We start from the raw sequence: 18,019 nt of genomic DNA, 5'->3' as shown, positions 1-18,019 counted from the left end.
AGACAATTTTTTTCATTTATGTGAATGTCGTGCTCTTCTCTCACGAATTGTTCGAGCTGAGCTGAGTAGACGGCGGCTTGCAACTCGAGATTTGGAATTGTCATTCTTTTGGTTGGAGCTACGCGGGCTTTTCCCATGATGATTTTCACTTGAACAGTATCATCCAAGTATTCAATTCTATGATACGAAACTGCTGAGAGTGCACACTCCGACGCGTCTGAGAATGAACGGAGAGCTGTTTTCTTTATTGATTTGTTAATGAATAGACAGCGAGGTATTGGAACTTCGCGGATGTCTCGTAGTTCATTTTGCAGTTGAGTTAGATCTGCAAATTCATTGAGGTCCAATGGTTTGTCCCAATTTCGTCCATGATTCCAGGCGGCCTGTAGACTTTTACGGTCTCGGATGGTGAGTGGTGCTATAAAGCCTAGAGGGTCAAAAATGGATGCAACAAACTGCAGAAGTTTTTTTGCGTTACCATAGCGTTATCCAAGGGAAACTTCGTGAACAGTTTTTTCTCGATTAAATAAGTGTCTTGTTTTGCATTCCACGGTAATCTGAGGGCCTTTCGAATTTGAGGCGAAGCTTCGTTTGTGTTTAAAAGTTGATCCCTACTGACTTGTTGCAAAAAAGCACCCAAATTAGAATTCCACTTGGTGAGGTTAAAACCCCCAAGAGACAGGCAAGCTTTAGTGCTGCTCATTATGTTTACAGCCTTTTCAACGTCGTCGGTGGAAATATACAAATCGTCCATGTATATATTGCGTTCAACAATATGGGAAACCTTAGGAAAATGTTTCTGATTGTCTTTCGCAGAACAACGTAGAGCGTACGATGCAATGCAGAGTGATGACGTGGCACCAAATATGTGGCTAGTGCATTCATATTCTTCTATTTTGCCGTTTTGATCCCACAAGAAACGAAGATATGAACGGTCTGAAGGAGCAACTTTGACTTGCATAAACATTTGCTCAATGTCGGTGGATAATGCGATGTGACTTTCTCTGAAACGCAAAATAATCCCAACAAGATTGCTGAGGAAGTCCGGGTCTTTCAACAGATTTGAGTTGAGAGATTGGCCTTGAAAGATGCTGGATGCGTTAGTCACCCGTCGAATTTTTCCGGGTTGATTTTCATTTGAGACCGTATGAAGAGGTAGATAAGAAAATGACTTTATGTTGTCGGTGCAAGGATCAATTTTTACAACATATCCCTTTTGCAAGTCTTTTTGCAAAGTATCTTTATATTTTTCTTTTAAAACTTGCTTTGTGGAAAGCTTTGCTTTTAGCTGCTTCAACAGTTTCTCGGCGAGCCATCTGTTATTTGGCAATTTTGCGTGATCTTTCCACAGGAGGCCAACTTCGTAATGACCATCCCTGAATCTGGTTGTGGATTGTAAAATTTCCAAAGCCTTTTCATCGTTCTTGAACAGTGCTTTTCTCTTTGAAGCAATGCCATAATTTTTGATCTTCATCCAATCCTGGACTTTGGTGAAAAATTCGTTGTCCAATTGGCCATGGGAAAAAGTTTGGGTTTTAAGAACTGGATTTTGCTCATCTGCAAATATTTTGGTCTTTCTGGCACAAGTCCAACCTAATGGAGTCCTGACAGCCCACGGTGTGTTTTTCGGGCCTTTAACTATCTCACTGTAGTGTATTAGTTCAAGGTTATCAATTCCAATGATTTTACACACTTGATTTTGTTTGACATTTGGAAACGTGATGTGTTTAAGGTGATCAAACTTACTACAAAGTTTGTTCAGCTCACTGGTTTTAACTGGCGTCATATTGCGATCTGGTACTGCTAGCACATCGATTGAAACTACTGAGCTGTTCTGAGACCTGTATGGCTTGATTTGGACAGAAACATGAGAACAGTCTATTTTTTAGTTGTATGGTAGGCACTGATGGGCATTTCAGCGACCGTGTTCTTGTCAATCTCCAATTCTGATGCTGCAGATGTAAGCAGCAAGCTTCGAAAACTTCCGTTGTCTAGATACGCATAAGTGTCAAGAGTTTTTACACCATCGGAGAGTTCAACCGGAACTAGGGCTACTTGTTCTGTTCCATGTAATTGAACGGATTTAACGGCCGATGGCGGCTTCACTCTCTTATTGTTGTCTCCAAAGCTCTCATGGAGCAGAGTATGCTGCTTTCGGCCACAACTGGCTGTTCGAAAAACATTTCGTGAATTGCAATGTTGAACATGATGACTGCCAAGGCAGATGAAGCAAAGTTTTAAGTTTTTGACATGTTCTCTCCGATCGAAAGGAGAGAGGGTCTGGAAATGAGAACATTTGTAGAGATATTGACAGGTCTCATTACTGGGGCGAACAACAGTTCTGGAGGGGTCTTGTTTGTTACCTTCGGAAAAAGAGCTACCTTGTTAACCATTGCCTGTCGTTCTCGTAGTTGAGGGCAAGGGACTTTGAGTTTTCTGAATTCATGGTTTATGAGCAAAAATTGATATTCCATGGCTGGGTCGTGTTACCGATATTGGCGCTGGCAAATCTCTACAAGCCTTTGCGTAGATTGATAACCACTCAGAAAGGTCTTTAAGAGACGGCTGGAGTGAAAACTTTTCGAGGGCATACTTGTTCCAGTCCAGGCGGACTGGTATCGGAAGTTTGTTTAATACCTGATTGAGATTTGTAGCAGAATGGATGTCGTGATTGAATCCAATTTGTTGAAATACATCAACTAGGGTCAGGAGAAAGGCTGAAAATTGGGTATAACTTTCAGGGACATCCAGATTAGGTGGTTTGAACTGCGAGAGTTTATCAAGAAAGGCATTTACTACCCGGTTTGGGTTTCCGAAGTGTTTCTAAAGACGATTCAACGCTGGGACATACAGACTACCGTTGCAGCCGTATCCATCTATTAAAGATTTTGCCTCTCCAGTTAATAGCGATTGAAGATGTATCATTTTTTCTGATAATGACATTGGCGAACGATCTATTGCGGCTGGAAAAATGCTGAACCACTTCATCCAGTCAAGCGGATTGCCATCGAATTTTGTTGCCTGCAAATTGGGCTCAGATTTTTGGAAACAAGTGGACATGGAGATGGGGTTCTGATATGAAGCAGAGCCAAGTGTAGCGGACGCCGACGGTTCTGAGAATTGTTGATTTGGAAGGAATCTCCATGATGGGTTGCTGTTTGAAACATGAAATGATGTGTCTTGGTTGGCTGAACTCTTGTTTGAATTAGCAAGAAACGGTTCCGAAAACAAGGCACTGTGAACAGGATTTCCAGATGAAGTAGCCGTTGAGATACCAATATTGGATACCATATTAGCCGGTGGCGAAATGGAATTGGATTGAACTGAGCTAACGGGCGCTGCAGAGTCCGACTAAACAAGTTGACCTGACACTTCGCTCCCAGCGGATGCTGAGAAAAATCTAGAGGTCCTGTTAGTGTTAAGAATTGTTGGGTTGCTGCTGCTACTATCAAATGTTACCCTTAAGTTGGCTGATGAAACATTGCTTAGTTCTGCTCTTTGAGTTTCTTTTTTGTGTTTGCGGAGGGCAGCGGTTGTTTTTCGAATCTTGAATTTTAGTTTGCTAAATTGAAAACAGAGCGTATCTGCGTCTTCTGATGGCGAGATGTCCAAAAGCTCTTGAACAGAGTTGTCGAGTTTCTCTTGCAACTCTTTAATTTCACTCAGTGTTTCTTCTAGAGTTTCAGTGTTCTCCCCGTAATGGATTCCTGAAACAACAAATTCGGTGCAAGATTCAATTTCGCTTTCAAACATTAGTTTTTGGTTTTTAATGAGAGTCCTATGTTTCAAATGAGGATCAACATAGGATTCTTTGTTTTCACCCATTGCTAGTGTTTGTGAACTCATAGAATTTACCTGATGAGTTTTGAAATTGTTTTAGCCTCTGATAGTAGCATTTTTAACCAAATCTCAAGGCCGAATCCTGTTTATGTAACTACCGGTTACAAATATCTACCGAACCTAATGAACCAAATTTTACCCAACTTTACCGAATCTTGCCAAAGTTTACCAAACACTACCAAAACGTTACAGCACCTTACCAAAACTACTGACCCTAACCGAACCTTACCAAGCCTTACCAAACCTTGCCCATACTTACCGAACCTTACCAAGACTTACCGAACCTTACCAATACTTACCGAACCTTACCAAGCCTTATCGAACCTTACCAATACTTACCGAACCTCAACGGATACCAGCAACTACCAATACCAGAATGATAAACCCCAAATCTACCAAATAATCAGAGTAAAATCCTGACACAATCCGAGGTTTATGCTGAACCACACGGTACGAAAATGTAGGTTTTTCAATAGCGAAAAAAAGTTTAATGGTGGTATCGGATCAATAAAACTAATGGTTGAAATTTATTGCAATTTGTTAACACGTCCGGAAAAACTTTTCTAGGTGCGAGAAACAAACAATGCTGGGGAAATTACTGGCGAATCACCAGAGTCAAAGGAAATAAGAATAAGGTAATCAAGGGAGTCCGATATATAAACACGCTGTTGTGGGCGATGATGGGTTGCCTCGGGTTCGGTTGGCTGGGATGGGCCTTTGTCTAAAATTTCCTTCTCTACCCTGATCACGAGAAAAAAAATTCTCGAGAAAGAAATTTTAGCTGTCCATTCTTTCGATGGGCGCCTGAATTTTACATTGGCCGCCTTAGGCTCTTTGTGAGATTGATTTGATTATTGAGTTAATAAAGGAGTACAATGGTTTAGCATAAATTAATCAGTTTTGAGTTTTCAGTTAAATCGACTGTTCTTCATGATTCCTGATGTTGTTATGGCTGAATACTTGCATGACTTTTCTTAACCGTGTTGAATCAGTATCGGGCAAAGATGGTATATAGTGCACATATGGCAAATAATCCACTGGGCATCAATGTTGATGACAACAGCCATTTTGATCAACTTGATGTACTCAACTTAACAAGCTGTCCTTGATGCGGCTGAAAAACGTACACCTGGTCTCAACAAATCTTATTGTTATGAGATGGAAATATCATTTGTGCACTTGCTTGTAGAAGGCGGATTTTCGTTGACATTTATGAAAACGCTAAATAGAGTAGCAGTTTTACCTGACAAAAGATGTTGTGTCTCTAGGACTTTCTATTGCCTTCAACAGACTTGTTTAATTCTTTAATCCTGCGTTGCAATAAGGGGGTACTCTACGATGCTTCTGTTAAGAGGACCATGAACTTCTAGATGCTTTCAAATAGGCTCCCAGTCGAGACAGTAATAAAAAATTTTGTTACCAAATGCGAGGGAACAAGCATTTCATGAGTTTGACCCAAAGACTTTGGTCTCGCCCAATGAGCGGGGTGATTGCGAAGTGGTGAGATATAGTGCTTCAGTTACAGTAGGCAAACTCTGTGGAGGGAAAAAATAGCCGTGTTTTTTTTGCTGAATTAGAAAATGGACCAAAATTGGCTGTACTTGACGCAGAATTGAAACTATTGTTATTTTTTTGATATCATAATTCAATTATATCTTGTAATTGACCTGATTGTCACCAGGATACTTCCTTAGTTGGTTCGAGAAGTGCAACGATAAGATTTGCGTCGTTGGAACAACGTTAAAAAAATTACAAAATGAAATTGGAATCAGGAAGGGAATGTTCTGCTGAGCAATAATTTTTTCCTGAGGTTGGCTTTTAATATGGACGGTGGAATAGCCGAAAAAAATCAGCTTAGGGACCTGGTTTGTATAGAAGTTCGAGGGGTTAATTAGAGGCTGTGTTCCTATATTTTTGATGGGATTTGAAAATTACCACCATCTATGTGAAACTCCAAAAGTTAAACATGACAATAAACACTGTCCAACCTAAGCTCGATAATAAGAAGCGTCCTTGATATTTCTGCCATACGAATCAATTTCTTGGCCAAGACTTGCAAGTCTAAATGCATTAATCTAAATGCATTGATCATGTCACTTTTTACACTTGTCTAAATGCATTAATCTAATTGCATTGATCATGTCACTTTTTACACTTGTCTCTAAATGCATTAATCTAAATGCATTGATCATGTCACTTTTTACACGTGGACAAGACTTGCATTTAGACTGACAAGTGTAAAAGTGACATGATCAAAGCTCTGATTTAGCACTGATAAAAGACTTGCAATTAGATATGCACAGTACTGATATTGACTTGGCTTACCATCCGGGCCTGCCTTTATCTAGGTTTACTCTGGTGACACTGCATTTTCGGAGAGGGGTAGACGCATTTCTCCACAAGGCATCTTTGAGGTGATCTCTGTCCCCCACACCCCAACTCAGGACCCTTTGTTCTTCCCCTCTTAATCCATACACACGACATATAGCTTCCCTAATTGCAATTCCTGCTATTGCTTTCTGCACAATCGGGCAAGAATGAGCCATGTAGACAGCTTGAATGAATCGGTTTCGTGAACGCACAGTAAACTCACTCAAGCTGTCGCGAATCCTGCTCCATGCAAGCTGAGCAAATGTTTGTTCCAAAAAATTTTTGTTTGGTTTCCAAGACGCTACACAAATCTGCAGCGCCTAAGTTAAAGAGATCAAATACAAACCAATGAATAAGTTGGTTTGAATAAAAAATGTGACTCTTTTTATGCTTTCGCTCCTTGGATAGATTTTTGATTGACAAAGTTGAATAACCATTGTCTATGACACAGGAACTTTCAGCCCTCTTGGAAAAAATCTTCGAGACGGCACATCAGTTCTGCGCTGTAAAACCACCCTCGCATGAAGAAGCTGCCTAATTTAGACAAAATCTGCAAAACACGATCCAACAGCTCCATGTGGCATTTTGCTAAACTTATTTGCTCCAAATTACCAGCGTAACTTATAGAAAATTAATTGCTAAATCCAATTGACCACAATTGCTGGACTGAATCTCTGCCAGCTCTGAAATGCATTGTTCGTTCCTCAAAGCATGGTGGTGCTTGGAATATAGCTTTATCAGCAGCCTGGGAAAATTTCAGAGACTTTCAGAACGCCCTAACTCAATTAATAGGAAGCTCATAATAAGGAAAGTTTGAGAACAATTACTTGGTCTTTCAGTATTTATCGAAACATGCTGTTCCACGCAGCCCTACTTCAATGGACCTATATTATTGGAAGAGGAACTGGAGTCTGACAGGGGGATCCGCCTGAGTGCTTCATCCTTTTTCATCAAATAGTCGTCAATATGTCTAAAAAATTGCTTAAATCTTGATACCTGAATGACGGGCTTCTTTTTGGGAAAATAGAACTAATGGTGTGCTTTTAAGTAGTTGCTGAAGCCGAAAAAAACTGGTAGCAATTTCAAAAAATGAGATCGAGCTTTTTTAGAGCACAAGGCCTTTAAAAAAGCTGCTGAAAAAAACTTACGTCAGAAAAGTTGGAAACGCTCGACGATACAAATAGAGAAATATCCAAGAATTGTTTGCACTGTCCGTGGCTGAAGCACAGCCTGCGAGTGAGCCAAACTGGCCTAGAAATTTCAAACAATTGACTTTGCGAAACATAAAGGAATTACTGGAGGATATACTACGCTACCTGTTTATGCTCTCCGGCCTAAGTCTTGCATACCAAGACAACTTTTCATTAATATTTGTATTCCGAAAGTCGCAACCATGGTAGCAAATCAAGCTCTATAAATACATCATAATTCGCGCCATTGTCACACAAGTTGTGGTTAAAAACGGGAAATCCCTTACTATAAATAATATTGAAAGTGAATGTCAAACACTTCTGACTTCTTCAATAAAATCAACTTAAATAAATAGCTTCAATGGAAATAGGTTGGAGGATTGGAAATCAGGAAATGAATGGGTTTTGGAGGACGAAATTGTGGGTGGGGGGAGGAAAATGAGGGTGTGGTGGGAGATAAAATATAAAGGAACTTGGTTCCTTTACACTCCCGACAACAAAAGCAAGCAATTTGATATGAAAATGTAAACACAATAAAGCAAAAAAGTTTTCATTCTGACATTGAGTTTTTTGTGTGTGTGAGAGAGAGAGAGAGTGTGCTTCGATGAACTTGTTTTGGTGACCCTCCGGCGCACTTGACGATTGTGGGAATACAGGGCTTAGGGTTACTGCTGGTCTTTGTATCATTCCTGTAGCCGTCTGGATGTCAAAACTCCTGGCTATCCCGTTTGAACCTCTGTGTGCTGTCACAATTTTCCCAAGAAGCCAGATGCTTCTGGGTGTGAAGTCCTTGAGCACCCACACAACGTCACCTTCATCGAGCTCCTCATTTGATTTTTGCCACTTCACTCTTTTGTTGAGCTCAGGAACATATTCCTTCATCAACCTATTCCAGTAGTGATCAAGTAGTGTCTGCGTCAACTTGAAGTCCTTAGTGGAGAACCGCTGGTTGCTGTTCACAAGAGGTTTCAAACAAATGTGAGGTCTGCTAAAGGAGGAAGTTGTTCGGAGTAAGGGGTCCGTCATCTGAGATGCTGCAGCCCATATGAGTTAATGGCCTGGAGTTCAGAATTGCCTCGACCTCTGTCACAACTGTCTGGAAAACTGAGAGTGTTAGTTTCCGACTGCCCAGCACTTTTAGTAGACTCCTCTTCGCGGTCTGTATCAGCCTTTCCCAGACTCCTCCGAAGTGTGGTGCCAATGGAGGGTTGAAAGTACACTGAATGTTCTGTTGAGCCAATTGCAGTCCGATGTACTCGTTGTCTGGCTTGTAGTTTCTCTGGAAATTCAACTTCATTGCTTGGTTGCTTGAAGTTTTTGCCATTGTCACTCACAATGAGGTCAGGGTATCCACGTCGTGAGACATCTGCGGATGGTCATGAGAAGACAATCGGATGAGAGCTCATGGCACACCTCTAGGTGATCAGCTCTGGGGACCAGGCATGTGAACAAGCAGACGTAGTGTATCTGGGTGCCCTCTCTCTTTTCCTCAATGTAGAATGGTCCAAATATATCCATTCCTGTGTTGACGAATGGGTACTGCTTTTTTTTTATCTGGAAATCTGAATTCAGGAAGATCGCCCATCTTCGGTCTCACATTGTCTGCCCTCCATCGTCTGCTAATGAAACAGTATTTCCCCAGACTTCGCAGCACTTTTCTCAATCCAATCATCAGGAAGGACTGTTGCAGGTGAGCCTTCACATGTTCCACGCACTGATGGCCACAGTCATGGTGCGCCTTTTCAATGAACAGCCTTGCAATTCTGCTCCTGCTTTGGAGAACGAGGGGGATGTTTCGCATTGTAGGTTAGAGGTGCCTTGTTGAGTCTTCCTCCTACCCTCAAGAGTCCGATGTCATCCAGAAAGGGAGTGAAGGGCATCAGCTTGTCTCTTTTCTGGAGATTGCTTCCCTTCAACAGTGGAGAAAATGTTCCTGAGAAAAACTCGTTTTGGGACATTTCGATGAGGTAGTTCCTTGCCCCGTTCTCATCTGATGCAAAATTGTCAATGTTGGAGATCCCAGACGATTCGTTTTGTCTTCTAGTTCGAGTTTTGCCTTGGAGCGTCTTATTGCCTGGAACACCATTCTAGTAGAGTTGAGTAGTCAGTGACCTCAATGACCGGCGTCTGAAGTTGTGTCGCTTGTGTAGCGCATATGTGGGGATCACTGTCCTCGGCAAAAATCCAGGAGTCTTGAGATGTGCTCAGAAAGTCCGGTGGTTGAAGCCACAGCTTTGGTATGTCTGATGGGTTGAGGCCTCGTGTGTCGTAGTCAGCGGGATTCATCTTTCCAGGGATGTGTCTCCAATTGTCCGGGTTGGAATTCTCGTGAATTTTGGTCAATCTGTTGGCAATATACATCTGTCTCTGCCTGGATTGGATCCATCCAAGTGTAGTGGTGCTCTCTGTCCAAAAGTGTTTTGAACTTATGGTTGTTGTCATCTCGCTCTCACAGAATCCAGCTAGCTCTGCTCCAAGTATTGCCGCTTCCAATTCTAGTTTTGAAATGCTCAGCTGCTTGATCGGTGCCGCCTTTGTTTTGCTGATCACATATTGTGATGTGCAAGATCCATCGGCGAGGGTTGTCCTTACATAAACTATGGCAGCAATTGCACTCATTGAGGCATCAGTGAACGTGTGAAGTTGATGGGTCCCATTGGTGTTGGGAATCAAGCATCTAGGAATTTAGATTGAAGTCATGCTTTCGAGCTCATCCATCCACTCATGTAGTTCCTGCTGGTAGCATTCTGACACAGGTTGATCCCAGTTTCTTCCCTCTTTAATGATTCTTTGGAGAATGCATCTAATTTTGATGGCAAAGGGTGAAATCAGTCCAACTGGATCGAACAGAGAAGCTGCCATTGAAAGCACCCTTCTTTGAGTCATCTGTTGTCCTGTGTGGAAAAGCTTCGGTTTTGCAAACATCAACTTGTCAGTTTTGGGGTCCCACGTCTGACCAAGGGTTCTTTGGGCTTTCCTTTCCGCCTTGTCTTCTTCCAGTAGGTTATTTAATGCGGCTGGTCTGTTGCTCAGGAACTTTGTCAGATTGAATCCTCCTGTATGCAAAAGTTTTGATCTCACCTGCACTTCTGCGGGCCTCCTCTTCAGAAGGGTAAGTCTGCATGAAATCATCCATGTAGAACTGCTGCATGATTGATGTGTAGGCCTCTGGATGTTTTTGTTTGTGGTCATTTGCACACTTCTGCAGAACAAAGATCGCACGAGAAGTTGAGCATGTGGCTCCAAAAATGAGTCGATTGTATTTGAAGATCTTTTCACTGCCACCCTCTGTCCACAAAACACGGAGATAGTCCTGGTCTTGTGGTTGGATGCCAACTTGCTTGAACATTGCCTCAATGTCGGCTGTGATTGCCACTGAGTACTGTCTGAAGCGGAGAAGGCCATGCAGGTTGCAGAGTAGATCCGGTCCTGTCAGCAATGCATCATTGAGTGAGATTCCCTTATAGTTGGAAGCAGCGTTTGTGATTCTGCGGATTTTGTCAGGTTTCAGTTTGTTGATCACTGGGTGATGGGAAGGTACCAGACAGTGTCTTGAACTGGAGTCTGTAGTTTTGATGTAGTTTTTATCCAAATCTTTTTTGATTGTTTCCTCGTATCGGTCTCTCAAATTTGTGTCCCTCTCCGGTCTCTGCTGCAGAGCGTGCCACTGAACTTTGGCCATGAAGTAGTTGTTAGGCAGTGTGATGTCTTCCTTCCATGGAAGTCCAATCTGGTATCTGTCACCACTGTGTTTTATGGTATCATTGAGGATGGACAGAGCTTCTTTGTCATCTAAAGACTGTCCCTTTGAATAACACTGATTGAAGTTCACTCCTTCAATTGTCCAGAAGAGTTGGAGAAGATCTTCATCTGGATCGTCTTGTCGTCTCCTGATATGATTGAAAAGTGTTATGCTTGTGCTGTTTGAATGTCCGACCCTCTTCTGCGTGTACCTCTGAGGAATGAGCCCTTTCAGTGTCCAGACAAGCAGAGTGTTGACTCCGTTTGGGGTGCCAGTGGGTCCTGTTGTGAACTGTCTGGGAACCGTTGCTGTGAATGCATCTGCTCCAATCAGAATTCCGATCCGGTTGTCTCTGATTGCTGGAAATCTTATGTTCTGCAGGTGAGAATGGTCTCTGCAGATCTCATTCAACATTTCAATTTGAACTCTTGGCATTCAAAACTCCTCGATTGCTGTTGCGTACACAGGGATTCTGATCACAGGACAACTGCTGCACAAAGCTCCTATGCCGATCATGACATCTGCTGTTTTAGCTGAGTGTTCACCGTGAAGTGAAGCTAGTGGTAGGGTTATATCTTTGGGTTGTTGAACTTGAAGTGCGTCGGCAACCTTCTTTGTTATTTGGGTGTTGTCACTTTCACTGTCTAGTAGAGCGTAGGTTTCAATGCAAAGATCTCTGTTGAAAAGTGTTACTTGTATTGCCTGCAACTGTATCTGCGGTCTGATCCAAGAAATTTTGCTGTTGGTTGCTGCAATGTAGTTTTGTTGCAGAGTAGTTGACTGCTGCTGAGCCACAGTGCGTTGATTGTTACTCTGCTGTCTGTTGTTGTTGTTGTTCTGCGTGTTCATTGGCTGAGGTTGAAAACCATTTTTGTTCCAGTTGCCCCTGTGTGAAGTGCTGCTGTTAGATCCACCTTGTCTGTTCATGTTTCCATTCTGTTGGTTGTAGTTTGTAATGGTTTATTGCCTTTGGTTTTCATTATTAAAGTTACGTTCATAGTTTGACTGGTTTTGGTTTGTTTGGTTTCTGAAGGTATTGTTTTGTGAGCTTTGATTCCAGTTCCCACTTGGTTGTGCATTTTGTTGCTGATGCCTTGCATCAGTCCTATGGTGTGTTGAGTGATGGAAGCCATTGCATCTGTCCACGAGGCACCTTGTTTTTTATTGGTAGAGACCCTTTTCGTGAGCTTTCAGACAGTTAGGGCAGAGATTGAACCTCCTCACCCAACCCTGCTGGTCTTACACTGACTTTTCAAAGTATTCAGGGCATCGACCAAGGTTGTGGTTTTGTGAGCAGAGTTGACATGACACATCTGGTAGGCCCATCTAGAAGAATTATTCACTCTGATTCTCTGGTTCCGTTGTGGAAAGATGTCCTCGCACGCCTCTGCGTAGAAGTCAATCCAATCAGCAAAGTTGGTAAGGTTATGTTGCAGCGAGGCTTGGCTTCTTGTGTGTTGATTCCATCTGATTATCATGGTAGCGTTCAGTTTGTCTCTGGCCACTCTCAAGACGGCTGAAAACTTGAGATCAGCATCAAAGTTGTGAAGCCTGAGTGTTTGTACCAGTCTCCTCAAGAAACATGAAAAGCTCACTAAAGTGTTTGGTTCGTCCAGTCTGGGTTTTGGCCACTTCTCCAATTGATCACGGTATGCAGCGACAATGTGCTTTGGTTTGCCAAACTTTCTGGTCAGTTCAGCGATGGCTTCATGGTAGTAGTCCCCATTGCAGGAGTATTCAATTATGGAATCTCTTGTTTTATGTTTTACAGAGTTTTGGAGGTATGTCATTTTTTGGGCGTCTGAGAGGCCACTGTTGTTGTGAATGGTTGCTTTGAAGAAATTGAACCACTGATGTCATTTCAGAGGATCACCTGTGAAATTGTCAATTGAAATCTTGGGCAAACTCAATGTGTTCTGTATCAGCAGTGCTTGGTGTTGCATCCAGTCTGGTGTGAAACTCGGAAAGCCATTGTATAGGTTGTTGTTATAGCCGTTGTTATTGGGTTCATCAGGTCCGCTGAAATTGTTCAGTAGAATTTGATTGATTTGAGGTGTGTACCTATGGCTCATGGTCGGAGCAGCTTGGTTATTGTTGTGAAAAGAACATGGTTGTTGCAAATGCCCTGCTCTGCTATCCTCACTCTCGTGGCGGCTCTCTCCTTGAACATTGTTCTCTTCTCTCGTTCGTTCATTTGTTCTTAGTGCCCCTGTGAGAAATTCCCGGTTAATTCCTCTCTCTTCAATGTTCAGAACGGGTTGAGAATTATCAGGGTCTTCTGAGTCGGACGAGTCAGCGTTGTTACTTTCCTAATTGTTGCGGCTTGCTATATGATGTTTCATTGCTCTATTGCGTAAAGGGTACTGTTTTCTCAACAGATTAGGGGAAGGCGCTGCTGATGTGTTATGTTGAAACCAATTATTTAAATGAGGCTGTTGCTTACTGTGCTTAGCTAATGTTTTTGTTTGCTTAATGGTTATTTGCTATGTTTATGCTGGTCGCTGTCACTAATTAGTGATGTTTGATACAGATGTGATGCTAATCAGAAGTTGTATAGAGTTAAACTTTTTCACTAATCGGTGAAATTATTACAAACATAGATAATTGTAATTTTTTTTGTCCGGTTGCCTATTTGTTTCTCGAGCGCGATAGAAAGAACCCTAACCTGTGGTGGCTAACTTTTGACTAATGTGTGTGACAGTGGTGGGGGGATAACTTCACGTTCCTATGAACCTTAATGTAGCAAGGGCATACCACGCCTTGCAACTAGTCCTAAGTTAATGTGTGTTAGTGGTGCTTTTAAATTTCACCTGGAGGAGGACCTACTCCTGTCAGAACTAATGCGGAAAGATACTATATTGATCCAACGATAACTATACGCCTATTAAAATCCAGCTTTCGAAAAGACTTTCAATTCTGCAAGTAAGGCTAGCCCATCTGTCGTGATTAGGCATCCCACGCAAGCATCCTTCTCAGGAGAACTCTCAAATCAGTCTTCACTTCTAGAGCCAGATTAAAATCAGTTGGATCTTTTGTGATTGTGATGTTTTTGATTAAAACTTGTGAAGTTATCAAACCAGAGTGTAAATGTGCTAATGTCAAGTGTCTAAGTTCCCCTCTATAAAATCAAAAATTCCCCAGTCTGAGTCGAGCGAGTTTCAAAGGACCTTTTGTGACCCTAGGATACGCCAGAATTGTTTATGCTCTTCGGCCTAAGTCTTGCATACCAAGACAACTTTCATTAATATTTGTATTTTTAAAAGTCGCAACCATGGTAGCAAATCAAGCTCTATAAATACATCATAATTCGCGCCATTGTCACACAAGTTGTGATTAAAAACGGGAAATCCCTTACTATAAATATTATTGAAAGTGAATGTCAAACACTTCTGACTTCTTCAATAAAATCAACTTAAATAAATAGCTTCAATGGAAATAGGTTGGGGGAATGGAAATCAGGAAATGAGTGGGTTTTGGAGGACGAAAGTGTAGGTGGGGGGAGGAAAATGAGGGTGTGGGGGGAGATAAAATATAAGGGAACTTGGTTCCTTTACACTACCTTATCACTGGGATCGCTTGAAAAGGGGATACAGCGCCAACTAGGCTGCTTGGATTGGGCATTAGAACGGATATAGATCCACAGCTGCAGGCCTTTGCCAGTTCTGTTGTACCTTGCTCAGGACTAGTAACAGAAATTGTTGATTGTTATCCATCTAAACCGGCACTATTTCATTAGTGTTTCGAGACGGCGCTAATTATGAACAATTTATAAACAGCGATCAATATTATATTCTTCTCAGGATTTTTTTGACTCACAATGGTATGAAGAACTTTTCAATGAGACTTGATTAATGTGAAAAAGCCCTACTTAACTAGCTAACCCTGGTTTAGTGCGCTACTTTTTCCTTGTCTCAAGCTCCATATGACCACCGGCCAATTTCAAGTGCGTCATTATACAGACTAGGAAGCCTGTTGTTCGATCAAGAACAAAGATGTCCTTTCTGAAGCAACGGAATAGTTGACAAAACTGGACCATGACACTTCCAACAGGAGGCGAAGAGACGCTATCATCTAGCGTGACCTAGTTTAGGTTGTGCTTGTTAGCTGGATTATTCATTTGATTTTTGGTCAAAAATTACTTGAGTTCATAAAAGCAAATCCAGCAAATCCTTACCTGTGATCGTGGTTAAGTGGAATGTCAGCAAACTTTGACGTGACAGTTGTCTCGCCACTTATTGAAACACATCAGTTGCAGGATAGAATGTTGGTTCATACAAGCTGCTTGTAGAAGACATAAAAAAATGTAAATTATGTGAATTGCTGAAATCAAGAGTTACGAATCAATTAATTTGATGCCGAAACGCCTGTTACATTTTTCTGATCTTTCCACAAGCTTTAGAGTGCGTCAGATGATTAGCCTAGTCAGTGTCAGTGATTCTGATAGAGAGTTGCATGCAAATTGAAGAGCAGTTGTGGAGAAGACGTTTGCAGACTTTCAAGTTTGTAAAAACTTCAATTAGTTAAGAAAGGTGGCATTTGCAGGTTTTTACTCGATAATGGACAAGGAGGCTCGGTAATGTGCGTTTGCACATAAAGTTCCAACCCCGCTCATCCACAACCTTGGCATAATTGCCTACCAAATGAGGAACAGATAGAAAAACCCAAAAATAATTTTTGGGAATCCCAAAAAAAACAAAACCAAATTTTTTCAAAAAAAAGTTTATGAGCAAAACGATAGCCTCCAAAGCAAAAAACTCAGTATCGTAATGATGCACAAGATTGATGAGATGTGCCGATATTAAGAAAGCGAGTTAAGACGAACAGCAAAATCAAACAACAACAACGAACATTAATTAAATCAAAAAATTCATATCCGTTTTAAAACACACAACTTACTATTAAAGTCAAAATACCGTCAGAAAAAACTGGATTTAAACAAAATGATTTTTAAATCACCAAAAAAGATATGCGACCAGTCCATGAAAAGGTTGGTAACAATTAGACAAAAAAAACAAAAAGATTAAAGTTAAAAAATTCGCTTATTTTTTTTAAAACAATTAACTTCAAAGTAATAAAAACCATTAAAATCAAGAAAATTATTCCGACAAACAACAATTACCAATGCTTCCATGGAGAGGAATTAAAACCTGTCCTTATTCAATTTTTTTTGCGGCTAAAAAGAACAACAAAAACACAACAAACAATAATTCAATTAAGTTTTGCCAGAAAACGCTGTCGAAGCCGTAAAGCAATATTCTGGCCCTCAAAAATATGTTCGGTTGTGCCTTCTTCAGACATCGATAATGTAGTATGTGGCCTTTATTTAATGAGACTAGGTAACAAGTTGACAAAAAAGGGCAAATTTAAGTAATACTTTTGATTTTTTTTCGAAAAGTCTTCCAAAGTCATGAAAGCCATTAATTACAAATTGTACTAATTAAATTGGTTCGTTTATCCGTCCAAAGAAAACTTCTGAGACCTGCAATTATCCAGAAATTGTCTTGCGTCTACAAAAAAGTCAAATGTGACAAAACTCAAACTTTTTTTTGTTAAAAACGGTGCCGAAGCCAGTAAGGTCATAACGAATTCTTTAAAAATATTAAATTTTCTGCCACCAGTCCGTTTTCGCACCTTCCTATGACAACAATAATGTCAAATTTGACCTGTAATAAAGGAGACTAGGTAACAAAAGACTATAAAAAGAACAAAATTAAGAAGTTAAAATTTTTTTTATTTTGGAAAACAATTGTTTTCAAAGTCATGAAAGCCATCAGCTATCTACTGAAATCAAAATATCGGCCTATTTATGTTTCCATGAAAAGGCAATGAACCTGTTTTCATACAGGAAATTTCATACGACTAAAATGACAAAGTACAAACGACAGTTAAAGACCAAAATAAAAAAAAATCTATTAAAATCAGTTAAAACGACAATCTATATCTTTCAGGACGTTAAAATATTCATTTGTGCCTCATTTGGATACCAATAACGTGATATGAGAACTGTTAAAAATGTGACAATGTGACGAAACTAGAAAACAAGAAAATGAACCAAAACCTTAAATTAAAAAAAAAATTTAAATCTAGTAGAATCAAAGCCAGAAAATGATAACTTCAGGATTAAAACCGCAAAAGAGATTAAACTTAAAATCATTAGAAAGAAGAAGCATTCTTTCTCTAATGACAGTACGCTACAAGTTGAGCAAATTAGGAAAAAAATAGAGGAAAAGTTCATTACGCGAACATTTATTTAAAAATCAAATTTGTTTAAAAGTCAAAACGATCATAAGCTTTCAGGTAAAAATTAAATGTTTAATTAATATAAAAAAGATCAATTCTTTTTGGATTGTATTAGTCCAAGATGGTTCCAAAACTAGTTCTTCTAATACTGTTCGTCAATTAGTAAAACTTAAATTTTCGAGTGTTATAGATGCAAATAATTTGTTATTTAATAACTCACAAATACATTAAGTATAATTTTAATAATTTAAGTAAAAATTAAAAAATATCAAAGTTAGCAAAAAACAACAAATTTTTTAATTACAGAGCACTCTCAATAGAAATTGAAGTAAGAATAGCCCCCTTTTGAGTCTACAAAGATTGTATTAGTGTTGTTTTGGGGTTGTACTTCCGGCAAGTTTAGTCAAAACGGACTAAATAAGCTTATTTCGTAAGGTTTTTGATGAAAAATCTGAATTATTTAGCCAGAATTTTTGACAAAAAATGAATCAAAATAATCAACAATGCTTTTCTGTCTGTAAAAAAATCAACTACCCTAAAAAATCAATAAATTTTTGCAAAATTAACAAAAATTTAGGCCAAAAATTCCGGAAAAACTGAATAAAAACAACGGAATTCATTCTACTTTTCTCAGAAG

General features: G+C 40.2%; 1 protein-coding gene across 1 annotated transcript; it reads right to left on the bottom strand.

Annotated features, from left to right (window-relative positions):
* Positions 1-10,085: 10,085 nt before the first annotated feature.
* Positions 10,086-11,556, bottom strand: LOC142338047 (uncharacterized). Its single transcript, XM_075387680.1, has 2 exons — positions 10,482-11,556; positions 10,086-10,294 (listed from the first exon to the last, which is right to left on the bottom strand). The coding sequence occupies exons 1-2, from the start codon at positions 11,554-11,556 to the stop codon at positions 10,086-10,088; spliced, it is 1,284 nt and encodes a 427-aa protein (XP_075243795.1).
* Between the last annotated feature and the right edge of the window lie 6,463 nt (positions 11,557-18,019).

The sequence above is a fragment of the Convolutriloba macropyga genome, chromosome 4 (genome assembly GCF_964194025.1).
Source record: "Convolutriloba macropyga chromosome 4, txConMacr16.3, whole genome shotgun sequence".
Taxonomy (NCBI): domain Eukaryota; kingdom Metazoa; phylum Xenacoelomorpha; order Acoela; family Convolutidae; genus Convolutriloba; species Convolutriloba macropyga.
This window is presented reverse-complemented; position numbering and strand designations above follow the sequence as displayed.

Bases quoted from the DNA above. Each gene is read 5' to 3' on its own strand.
- LOC142338047 (XM_075387680.1), bottom strand. From the start codon at position 11,556: ATGTTGAATGAGATCTGCAGAGACCATTCTCACCTGCAGAACATAAGA. The intron at 10,295-10,481 runs GTGAGATCAAAA...TTTTCCACACAG, and splicing joins GGAGGCCCGCAGAAGTGCAG to GACAACAGATGACTCAAAGA.